This window comes from Phodopus roborovskii, unplaced genomic scaffold, assembly GCF_943737965.1.
Source record: "Phodopus roborovskii unplaced genomic scaffold, PHOROB, whole genome shotgun sequence".
Taxonomy (NCBI): Eukaryota; Metazoa; Chordata; class Mammalia; order Rodentia; family Cricetidae; genus Phodopus; species Phodopus roborovskii.
This window is the reverse complement of record NW_026126558.1, coordinates 16042173-16054287: the sequence shown is the minus strand read 5'-3', so window position 1 is coordinate 16054287 and position 12115 is coordinate 16042173. Positions and strand designations below refer to the sequence as shown.

At 37.1% G+C, this 12115-nt stretch overlaps 1 protein-coding gene across 1 annotated transcript in view; it reads left to right on the top strand.

Annotated features, from left to right (window-relative positions):
• Cntnap4 (contactin associated protein family member 4) overlaps positions 1 to 12115 on the top strand; it is a 274098-nt gene that overhangs the window by 206873 nt on the left and 55110 nt on the right. The window contains exons 13-15 of the mRNA XM_051201516.1: positions 487 to 684; positions 5670 to 5826; positions 10662 to 10789. Coding sequence (XP_051057473.1) covers positions 487 to 684; positions 5670 to 5826; positions 10662 to 10789 — 483 coding nt within the window. The remainder of the gene's footprint in view (positions 1 to 486; positions 685 to 5669; positions 5827 to 10661; positions 10790 to 12115) is intronic.

Sequence of the window (12115 nt, the reverse complement as noted above, 5' to 3'; positions counted from 1 at the left end):
TGAACAATTTTAAGATAAACAATTTCATTTTTATATCACATAGTATAAGCTATTTTACTAATTATAACATTCAATTTTTCACATTGTAATATGTACTTCTACATGTATAAACAAATAATATTTTACATTTAGAACACGTAGCAGTTTTATTTCTTGAAGAAAAGCTGGACTATCAGATTTCACTAGATGAAAATTCAATAATTCTGATTTTCTAATAATTTCATCTTAAATATTGCTGTGGTTAAACAATATAAAGCATAAGCAAAATCATGGCAAATGCATGGTGCTAGGGTACATTTCAGGGAAAGAGTCATTTTGTTGTAATTTAAAATCTTGAGGATCCGTTTGTGTTGATTCTCTCAAAGAGATTTGATGACTAGAAAGACTTAACCCAGAAAGAAGATGATTTTGATTTTCTTTATTTATTTTAACTTTTGCAGACTAGTGATGGTCTCCTCTCTTTCTTCCCCCATTTCTGCATACAAGAAACGGCATGGACCATCATACAACACAATGGCTCTGACTTAATGAGAGTCAGGAACACTCATTCCGAGAACCCACACACTGGGGTTTTTGATTACGCGGCTAGCATGGAACAGCTGCAGGCATCCATTAACCGTGCAGAGCACTGCCAACAGGAGCTTGTGTATTACTGCAAGAAATCACGGCTTGTCAACCAGCAAGGTGAGTAAACCAAGGCAGCCAACATGCTTTCTAGGCTGCATGGAGTGATGTGCTTACTCGACAAGCTCCTGAAAATTTCAATCCCACCGAGGCGCCGATCTTCTACACACTTAGCAAACTTGTCACAGTCTAGAATTCTCCGAGATTCTTTTGCCCGGAGAAAAGTACAAGGTCAATTTACATCGAGCTTTCTTCAAAGCCCTGATTGCTTTTTGATTCTCCTCCTGGCCTTAATCGGATAACTGCGCAGTAAAGGCTTCATTCTGGTACTAGATGAATGGAGATGGTGTTTATCCCTATAGAGAGCAAGTGGCCAATAAGGTTTATTTTATCAAGGACAAGAGTTAATGCAAGTATGACTTAGTTTTCTCAAAGTGACTGTTGTGTGTATCTCTATCTCTCTCCTTTTTCATGAACTGTTGACAGCTAGCCTCTTGGTATAGCTGAAAATTAGGAAAGATTGATAGAAAGAGTAGCCTACGCTGCTCAAGCATCAACCTGAAGAGCATCTAGTGAGAGCCCGCTCAGATCTGTCTGGTTCACTTGGGGCTTTTTCTTTGTTTGTTTTGTTTTTGCTTTTCAAGATAGGGTTTTTCTATGTAACAGTTCTGGCTGTGCTGGAAATACTCACTCTGCAGACCAGGCTGTCCTCCAACTCAGTTAAACGTCTGTTCGTTTTACCCTTTGCCCACTTAATGCAGGATTATTTTCACTACTACATCAAGTTCTCTCCTCCTTTTCCTCTTTTCCAGAATGTTCTCATTTAGTCTTTTATCTATCCAATCCTATCTTTATCTTGCTGGTTTTAATCATAGCTCATATCCTGAAAATTGAACTCTATCTATGAATGAGAGCCAGATTATTGAGCAGAAATAACAAGAGTTATTTGGATGTGAGGAGAGAGCTAACTTCCTGATCTAGGTGTCTCATTGACCGGATATATAACTGAGACGGATGAAGCTTTGATTCATCAAGAAAGTAACTTTTCTGGAAAGGCACTACCAACATAGACAGGGATGTTGTAGTGCTTGGAAAGAATGATACACATGATGAGGATGCTTTAGCTGAGCCCTGTTCAACCTCTGTCTTTCTTTGTGATTATAGTGAAAATATACAGCCTAGAATATAACAGCTTCCTCATATGCTTAATATTTAAGTTATTTCACATCACATAAGGCTCATCACAAATGGCAGGATTCCCTTCAGGTTTTCATTTCTGTTTTTAAAGTGGAAAACATTCCATTGAGCATATAACCCATTTTCTCTGCCCAGTTCACTATCAGTGAACGGCTAGGCTGCTTGTGTTTTAGCTATCTTGAATGAAGCTGCAGTGCTAATGGGAATCTCTTTGAGTTGATGTGAGTCATTATTCAAAGTGAAGCAAGCCAAACACAAGGTCACAAATGCTAAGTTGTCTTATTTGTTTATGGAACCTGAAAAGACTGAATTTGCAGAAACAGAGGATGGAAAAGTGACTACTGAAGGACAAGCAGAGGAACTAGAAAGGGGCCACAAGATGAATAACAGCTAGGCTCCTAAGATACAACAGCAGTATCATGATATGTTAATAATATCTTAAGATCTTTTCAGCAAATACACAAACACACATGCTTGTAACTATATAAAGCAACAGACATGGCAATTAGTTCATGTTGTATCATGATGTACATGTTGAAATAGTACAATTTTCATTCATTAGCTTTAACTTTAGTGTGAAAACTAAAACCTAAGGGAAGAAAACCATCAAAAGCACAAATGAGTCACATACTAATAAAACCAACAAACAGGATCCTCAAGGTGATACAAAGCAGACAGGGAAGAAGGAACTTCAACACCTGTGGTACTAGCAAAATCTTACAAGGTACGGTAGCCATGCTTGCGACTACACTATTCATCTTAGTGATTTTCCCTATTACTAGGATAAAATACCCTGTCAAAATCAAATTAAGGGAGAAAGGCCTTATTTGGGCCCATAGTGTGAGAGTGTAGTCATGGTAGTGGGGAGTCCTAGCGGGAGAATCTTGAGGCAGGTTGGAACATTGCACCCACACACAGGAGACAGATAGACATTTGTGCAGCCCGGGACCTAAGCCTAGAGAATGGTGTTCCCCATCTTTAAGGTGGGATTTCCAAATCAGTTAACCGAGAAAATGCATTTTAGGCATGCTCAGAAGTTCACCTCATCTAGATACTCCCTCACAGGTGTGTCTGGAAGCGTTCTTTCTAGATCAGTGATTCTCAACATGTGGGCTACGACCCCTCTGGAGGTCAAATGACCTCTTCATAGCCATCAGATATTTACATTATAATCCATAATAGTAACAAAATTACAGTTATGAAGTAGCAATGATAATATTTTAATGGTTGGGAGGTCACCACACACGAGGAACTGTATTAAAGGGTCTCAGCATTAGGAAGGTTGAGAACCACTGTACTAGATGATTCTAGAACCTGACAAGTTGATAGCCAACATTAATTACCACATTAGTAAAGAAAACAGTCCACTTTGAGGCTGTGGGCCAGGTAGCAATGAAGTCTGGTTATTGTTAATCACTCGTTTTCTTAGGTAAATACTCAGAATGTATCTGAGGTAGAGGAACTGAGGAAAGAAAGAGGTGTTTAGATGCTGAGCTCCCAGTAGGACCTGCAAAGAGGAGTGACAGGAAGGCAGGCTTGAATGTGGACCTTTGCATATCAGTAATGTAGCAGCTTCTAGCAATGACAGTGGCAGAACTGAGTATGAATATAGTGGAGCATTAGGAACACATATTTTTAGCAGATGAGATTTCAGCTTACTGGAAGGATGGTCTTGGGTACAACCAGGTCGATTAAGAGTTTAACTATGGGAGATGGAGTGTTTTACCCTAATCAATTATCGTAGTTCTATTTTATTTAAAAAAAATTCGTGTTTTAAAAAAATGCATCGATACATTTATTTAAATTAGTTAATCTTTAAAAAGTCTTCAATGGACCTAAATGTATTTGATGGCTTTAAAACATGTAACATGAGCTGGTGAAATAAATGAGTGGGCAAAGGTATTTGCCACTAAGCCTAATGATCTTGGTTGTATCGCTGATAGCCATATGGTAAAAAAAAAAAAGAACCAATTCCTGAAGGTTTATCTTATCTCTATATACATACAGGTACACACACACACACACACACACACACACACATACACACTGTAATAACAAATGATATGCAAAGCATTTTGCAATTTAACTTTTACAGTGAAGATCAGAAATATAGCTATAAAATATGACTTAGATTTTTAGAAATAACAATCTTTTTTCTCAGTCTATGAACATATAATATTTTGAGCAGTGTACCTTAATATTCCTAGAAAAAATTTCAAGTAGGCTTAACTGCTGATGACTTGTGAGTCAATCAAGTTAGAAATAGAAGTAGAAAGATGAGGTTAAGAGCTTTAGATAACACAAGCTTCCCAATCCTTCCTCCCTGCCTTTGTTTCTTCTCTTAAACACAGCAAGTGTTTGTATTAATGCTGGGAGAAAAACTGTCAGTATTCACAGAAGGTCTACCTAATAGAAGGTTAAAATAAGCACTGTGTTAGTCAGTAGGGTACGAATGAGCAAAGCTGCAGAATCCCTGTGGGAATGATGGTGGTAACATAAAGATTTGAGAGTCAAGAGGAAAGTGCCCAGTCCTTCGCAGGAGACTGACTGATTTGGTGTTGCTTGTGTTCTTCTTCTGCTCTGTGTCTCCAAACACTATGATTCTTTTCCTCTGAACTTTTTTCTCCCCTGAGATAGATTGCCTGCATGCCTCACCTCCCTTTCTACAAATCCTCCGCTAAATGTTCTGTCTGCTCCTTGCTTCAGTTCCTTGGCATCGTGTTTAGTCTTGGCTCTGGGAAGGAGCTGGTAGCTGAACATTTATCGTAGAAAGAGATGCATTTAGCTAGGGGAAACTTTTTTTTTTTTTTTTGAACTGTAATATTCGCTTCAGGCATGAAGATTTTTCAGTATTATTTCTGTAGTTCTCAAATAAATAGCCAAGCCAGTAAATGGAAGAGAAAATACAGACTTCCCGATAAATCCTAAATCATGACAAAGGAGTGTTATACCCATGCCTGATGTCTAATAAACTGCTAGTATATTTTAACCAATAAATATATGGAGAAAAATCAGTGCCTTTGTATAGTATTCCAGGATGTTTTCATGAGTGTTTTGTGATTTAGAAACAATTTTATTTCACTATATTAACTACCATAGTTTATATTTTGATGCCAATCTCTTTTAAAGATTATTTTTTTTAAAGGTGCAAGTAAGAAGTCTCGTGATTAAATGTGGACTGATGGTTTCTATTCAAAGAACAATGTATTGCTCATTTCAGAGAGGAAAGGAGGGGTGGGTGGAGAGTCAGCCCAGCAGTGAGGAGCAGACACTGAAGACCTGCATTCATCCTAGCACCCACAGAAGGTGGCTCGCAATGAACTGTAACTCCAGTTTCACAGGCTCGATGTCCCCTTCCTGTCACCTGGATGCATAACTCTATGTGCATGCAAACTCATGCACAAACACACATTCATAAAGAATGAGTGTGTAATGAGGGAGAGGGAACTGGGATCGATATGTAAAATAAGAAAAAAATTAAAAAAAAGCAAAACAAAAGATTATAAGGATTGTAAAGTGGCATTTTAAAAAGACTTAAAGTATTTTGTAAAGACTGTTTTTCCAAAATGCTGTCAATTACAGTGTTTAGCGCATTATTACACTGTATCAGTCCCTTTCTGTCTGCATCTCTGTTTGTTTGTCCCTCCCTGTGTATTTCTCTCTCTTTCCCTCTCTCTGTCTAGGTCTGTTCCTCCCTCTCTGTGTGTTTCAGTCTCTTTCTGTCTCTGTCTCTTTCCCTTTCCCTTCCTCTCACTCCTCCAGGACATCTTTACTTTTAATGACAAAGGAAGAAGGAACAATGCTCTAAGATGGAAAAAGATGATTCATCCCTCTCCTTTGTGTTTCAGACGGAAGCCCTCGGAGCTGGTGGGTGGGAAGAACCAATGAAACACAGACCTATTGGGGAGGTTCCTTGCCTGTGCCTCAAAAGTGCACTTGTGGCTTGGAAGGGAACTGCATCGATGCTCAGTATCACTGCAACTGTGATGCGGATCGGAGCGAATGGTAATTTTCCTTTCAGTTACATCCAGGGTATACAGCTAGGTGGATGCTAAACAGATTCATTTGAGGAAATAATTAGGTGAAAATATGTTTTGATGATACATGGTACACTCATTCTAATTCTAGAGGTTAAGATAGGAAACTTTCAGAGGCTATTTTAATAACAGGCCGCATGCTTTGCTTATTTTATTTTTATCATATGAGAAAACAGAAATGTCTATGACATGAGAGTTGTGATTCTCCCTAGTTCCTTGTCAATGTTAATATCATTTCTACAGTATTATGTAAACAGTTACCAAAGTACATCAATATAGGCTGCGAACTTTAGAAGTACCAATTTGTAGATTTTGAATTATACAATTCTGAGCAATGATTTTGGTATATAGTTCTTTTATATTTTTTAAAGGATAAAGTATGCCAGAAAGAATAAATGTTATATGGATAAATTCTGCAAAATGTAAATCTATTACATTTAGAGATTTGAAAATGTGAAGTTTTTCTAAGCATAAAAAAAAATCCTATGCACGCATTCCTTTTATCTTAAAAAATAATATTTTTGTCTTTGAGCATAGACTCTAGGTATATTGCTCTTATCTATTATTTGCAAGTGAATATTTTAAATGTTTTACTCACATTTCTTCACAATACATATTTGTCTTATATTATTAAGCAGTTGGATCTACATGTATTTATTTATTTTTAAAATTTTACTCCGAGAATTTCACAGCTGAATACAATATGATCATAACCATTTCCCTTCTAACTTTCCTGAATCTCCCTGCACATGTCCCCTTCCTTCACAGCTTCACACTTTCTTTTTCTATTTTGTTTAAATAACAACTCTGTTTCCAGTTAGTGTTATCTACACATGCACGGGTTTGGGACCACCTGTTAGAGCAGAGGCAATCTTCCAGTGGCCACACTCTCCAACAAGAATGGTTCTCCTTCCTCCAGTAGCTGTCACCTGTAAGAGCATTTCAGTTAGGGGTAGGGCCTCTTGAGAGCTCTCCAGGGCTACAATGTGACCATGCTAGAATGTCCACAGGCTTGATCTTGTGCAGATCACTAGAGCAGCCATAAGTTCAATAGCTGTGTCATATCCAGAACACAACATTTTACAACACTCCTCCCCAACCTCCAGATATTGCATTCTTCTTTTTTATTTTTTCATACCATACATTTTGATCATATTCTTTTCTCTGCACCAGTCCTCTGCCTTCTTGTCCCAGTGATCTTGGAGCCTTGATGTTGGAATGTTGGTAAACATGTCCCACTTACTGTCACCCGTTCTCGACACTTTAATGTATTAATAACCTGGATGTGAGAACATGGCTGAGTTGAGTGTAAGGTGGACATATAGTTCAGCAATCAGTTGTTGTTAAATGAACTCATTGTTTGAATTATGTAAACACAGTTTGCTTGCTTGTTAAACATCATGGTTATGATGATGCTATATATGTGGTTGTGTATATGAATGTATATAATGTATGCATACATACACAAACATGCATAAATAGATACATACATACATACATACATACATGTGAGGCTATTAGAACAACATGGAAGAAGAATTTGTGGGGAAGCATAAAGCTGTGATTGAATTTTTATATGAGGAATATAATCTCTCTTACCTAAACTCTAATGAATGGGGGTGGTCTGGGAGAAAATGGGGGGGAAGAGTGAGTAGAATCAAAAAAACATTGTATGGAATTTCATAAGGACTAATATTTACTCCCTTTGGATAACACCATTTTTCTTAATATATTCACAAAAATTGTTCACACAATGAAAACTGCAATTTTAAATCTGTAAAATTGTTATTAGCAGTGCTTAACAGCAACAAAAAATTAACCTAATCACCACCAGTAACCCCCAAGTGCCTTCACAACACATTGCTAATTAAAAATAGTTTTTAAAAATAAAGAGTTTAAAAATGTCTCATATTCCATTCAGTTTATAGATAAAGAACCACACACACACACACACACACACACACACACACACACTGTGTTTACAGACTCAGCAAAATATTATAATAAGTACCAGGTTCTGCAGAGATGACTCACCAGATAAGGGTACTGGTTGACAAGGCTGGTGACCTGACTTCAGTCCCTGGGACCCACATGGAGGAAGGAGAGAAACAATTACTGAAAATTGTCCTCTGACTTTTACACACATGCCATGGAATACATTTCCTAAATAGAGTTTAAATCAATAAATGTACTGAATAAATAAGTGTTTGAGACCAGAGAGATGGCTCAACAATTAGAGCGGTTGTTGCTCTTCAAGAGAATGTAAGTTTAGTTCTTAGCACCCACCTGGTAGCTAGTAACTGTAACTCCAGTGCCAGGGGATTCAACACCCTCTTCTGATACCCAAGGGCACTAGGTACACTTGTGGTGGAATTACATACATGAAAGCAAATATTTATTATATAAAATAAAAACAAATAATAAACCTTAATGTGTATGTGACTGAGTGTATGTGTGTGTGTGTGTGTGTGTGTGTGTGAGAGAGAGAGAGAGAGAGAGAGAGAGAGAGAGAGAGAGAGAGGAGAGAGAGAGAGAGAGAGGTCCAGGATTAGTTGAAAGAAGAAAACCAAGGTGAATGAGACCTAGGTTTAACTTTCTTTTCCTCTGCAGATATTAGCTGTGTCTTGCTATTAGTAACCTAAACGTCAAGGGAATTCTGTATTATTTTTATTTTTATATGCAATGTGATATATCAGAAGGCAGAGGTTGGGGAATAAAGAATGACTGGAAATTGGAGGATAGGGTAATTTTCAGACAAAAGGAAAGCTGAATAACTCCTGTTCTGGATCCTCAACTGCCTTTCAAAGTGTGTGTGAATCAGGAAGATTCTGGAGCCAAGGAGAGAGCTTCTAGCATAAGACTAAACAAACAACAGACCACTCCCTCAATGGCTGCTGGAGGAGAAAAGGATCAGGGCTGTTAAGTCTCTGAGGCTGGCTTTGAAAAATCCTTCAGTTTAAGGCAGGAGTGGCAAAAAGTTTATTTCTTTACTACAAAGACCCTCAAATTGAGAGGGAATACTGAGGCAGCCATAGAGAACCCTGGCAAGCATGAAATCATAGGCTTCTACCTAAATACCCATGGGGAAAAGTAAAATGTTAGGGAACAATAAAAATATAGTATCTCAGCCTTGTAGTGGTGGCCCACACCTTTGATCCCAGAACTCAGGAAACAGAGGCAGGCAGGTCTCTGTGAGTTCATGACCAGCCTGGTCTATAGAGCAAGTTCCAAGACAAGACTCCAAAGCAATACAGAGAAACAGAGAAACCATGCTGTGAAATATACGTGTGTGTGTGTGTGTGTGTGTGTGTGTGTGTGTGTGTGTGTGTGTGTATTCTCTTGACTATACACATTACTGGCTATTTCAAGAAAGTACACATCCACATAAAATCAGGACATTGAATAAGATTATTGTAAAGTCTTGGCTACATTTTAAAATTTGGAGGTAAAAATTTAAAGCTAATATTATAGACATGTTTGAACATCTAAAGTTAAAAATATCCACATTGAGACAATAGGGAATTTAAAGTAAATAAAAATTAAACTATACTAAAAGACTGAGTGCACATTTTAGAAAGGAAAATTAACATCTGAAATAAAAATAATGGTGATAAACTTTCTGGAATAAAAAGAAATAACATCAGGTGAAAAGTCAGATATTTAAAAAGAAATGAAGAGTATTAGAAATTGTACATTTCCCCATGTTCCTTAAATACAAAAATAAAATTCTGTGTTTAATTACAGTACAAAGTTGATAATATACATCTAAAGTAGATTACCACAATACCACAAAAAAGTTTGTTGTATTTCTATGTGTATGGGGGTGTTATTCTCATGGAGAGCTTCTGATATTACATGTTGTTATACAATAAAAAATATAAGTAGACTAAAAAAGTCATGAATGCATGTTTTAAATCATTAATGAAATAGCAAAATTTGATGAACAGAATTTTATCTGAAAAAATGAATAGAGAAGATATGGTTGAATGTTAAAGAATGTGGAGTTGATTAATAGGTACAAGAAAACAACAGCAAAAACAAAACAAAACGAAGCAAACCAAGCCAATTGCAAGTAAAACATAGAAGGGAAGAAGCAACAAATACTAAGTACTTTGACTAAAAATCAACACAGCAAGGTTCAGTAAATTAACCATTTCATTAAATGCCAAAAATTTTCCATTTGATCAAAAAACATAGCCATTGTTTTATTTTTGTATGCCATAGAAATCCTGATGGGGACAGCTTATTTATTTATTTTTTATATACACATATTATTCATTTTGGTTGTTCTCCAAACCTACTCCTATTAACCCCTCTCTTCTACAATCAAGTCCTTTCCCCATGTTCTTGTCTTTTCATTTTATTTTGTGACCACTGAATTTAACCAGGGCCATCTGTGTGACAATGTATTTGGAACTGTTTATAGGATCCCGGAGAACTCAGAAATGGGTAAACAATGAACAATCACTACCCTTGCCCTAGAGTCCACTACTAGCCCATGGTTGAGTATTCCCAGAATGGGAGAGGGCTGTTGAGTCAGGAGAAAGGAATCCACTCAAAAAACCATTATATTCTGATCTTAACCTTTGTTATATTTTGTAGTCTAGACTTTAACATCTACAAGAGAGACTAACATTTTGCCCTGTTTTGTATGCTAAGATAAGCAATTAGATTTTTTTTTGTCAGTGTCCAAACTTAGTAGGAAAGTCTTCATTTAGAAGTGCTAGGAAAATCATAGCTTATTTTAGAATTCTGTTCATCATCATAATTTAAGGATTTTGTTGCTGTTCCTGTTTATTTTAGGACCAATGACACTGGATTTCTCTCCTATAAAGAACATCTGCCAGTTACTAGGATAGTGATTACTGACACAGGACGTCCCCATTCAGAAGCTGCATATAAACTGGGACCTCTGCTCTGCCGGGGAGATAGTAAGTGGTCCCAATGTGTGGGGTTATCAGAAGTCTTTTTGCTTAATCATCATGTGTCTATCATAGAGTTATGGAATCAGAATTCTGTCAAGAAAACCCATGAGACATATTCTTTACAGTGTATGCATATGGGTGTGTGTGGGTGGAGGGAGGCACATGGGCCATGATAGAGGTCAGAAGACAGCTTGAGAAAATCTGTTCTCACTTTCCAACATGTGAGTACCAGGGTTCAACTCAGATCATGAGACTTGGAAGCAAGTGTCTTTCCCATTACCCATCTTCACCTTTGGAAAGGTAAATAGAACATTGGCTGTGTCACTGATTGGTTCATAGATGCACCCCAGCATTTCTAAATTTCTCCATATCTTTATCTACTTAGAAAGGACCAATGCTATACAAAATGGTTAAGAATTCATGTGTACTTCCTAATGGTATGCCTGGGGTAGGATAAGAACATTAATAGAAGCAGATGTCAGTTTGATCAAACATATTTCAACCTTTAATCTCTATTCCTTTTCAGTTTATATGTGTGTGAATTGACTTTCAAACAATTGGACTTCTGCTTTGTATACTTAATGTGCTACCATTCTAAAATAGGATTTTAAAATTCAGAAGTACATCACACACACACACACACACACACACACACACACACAGAGTGCATGCTCCCACAATACTTAAATATTTATTTTTCATCAGGTAATGAAATGAACAGAGATTCTTAACCTCTTCCTTTTCAAAATCAGTTATCTTTGAGGTAGATATCTTGATTATGTATGCTTTTAGTATTTTCAGAAATTAAAATGGAAGTAGAAAGAAATATTTGCTTGCATTAAAAGCATACCCTAAAATACAGTTTTATTGTGGGAGCTCCACATAAGAAAGAAAGATGTGACATTCAGTAGATATAAGGAGATATGCAGCTAAGTTGCTTAGTTAAGAGGCAAAGATGTTACTGGCCTATAAACATTACATATGCATTCTATAAAACTGCTATTCTACCCACCATTTCTGGTGTTCATCAGCCTTACCCCTGCCTCCATCCCACAATCTTATGAAGATGGCACAAGGATGTTTGCTGAAGGAAAAATTATGAGCAGAGAGATGAGGCTGTAAACTCAGCATGCATCCAGAGGAGTACAACAATATTCTGTGGCTACTGAGAAGTGCATCTATACATCACCTGTCCCGTCACTGCATGCTTAGATCAAAACGCCGCAGTAACCAGTCAGGCTGCCTTTCTTATTACATGTGCCTCAATTTCTGGTAAATGCGTGTGCTTCCTCTGAGGTTACTACAAACTTAATCCCTTAGGATTTCCTTCCT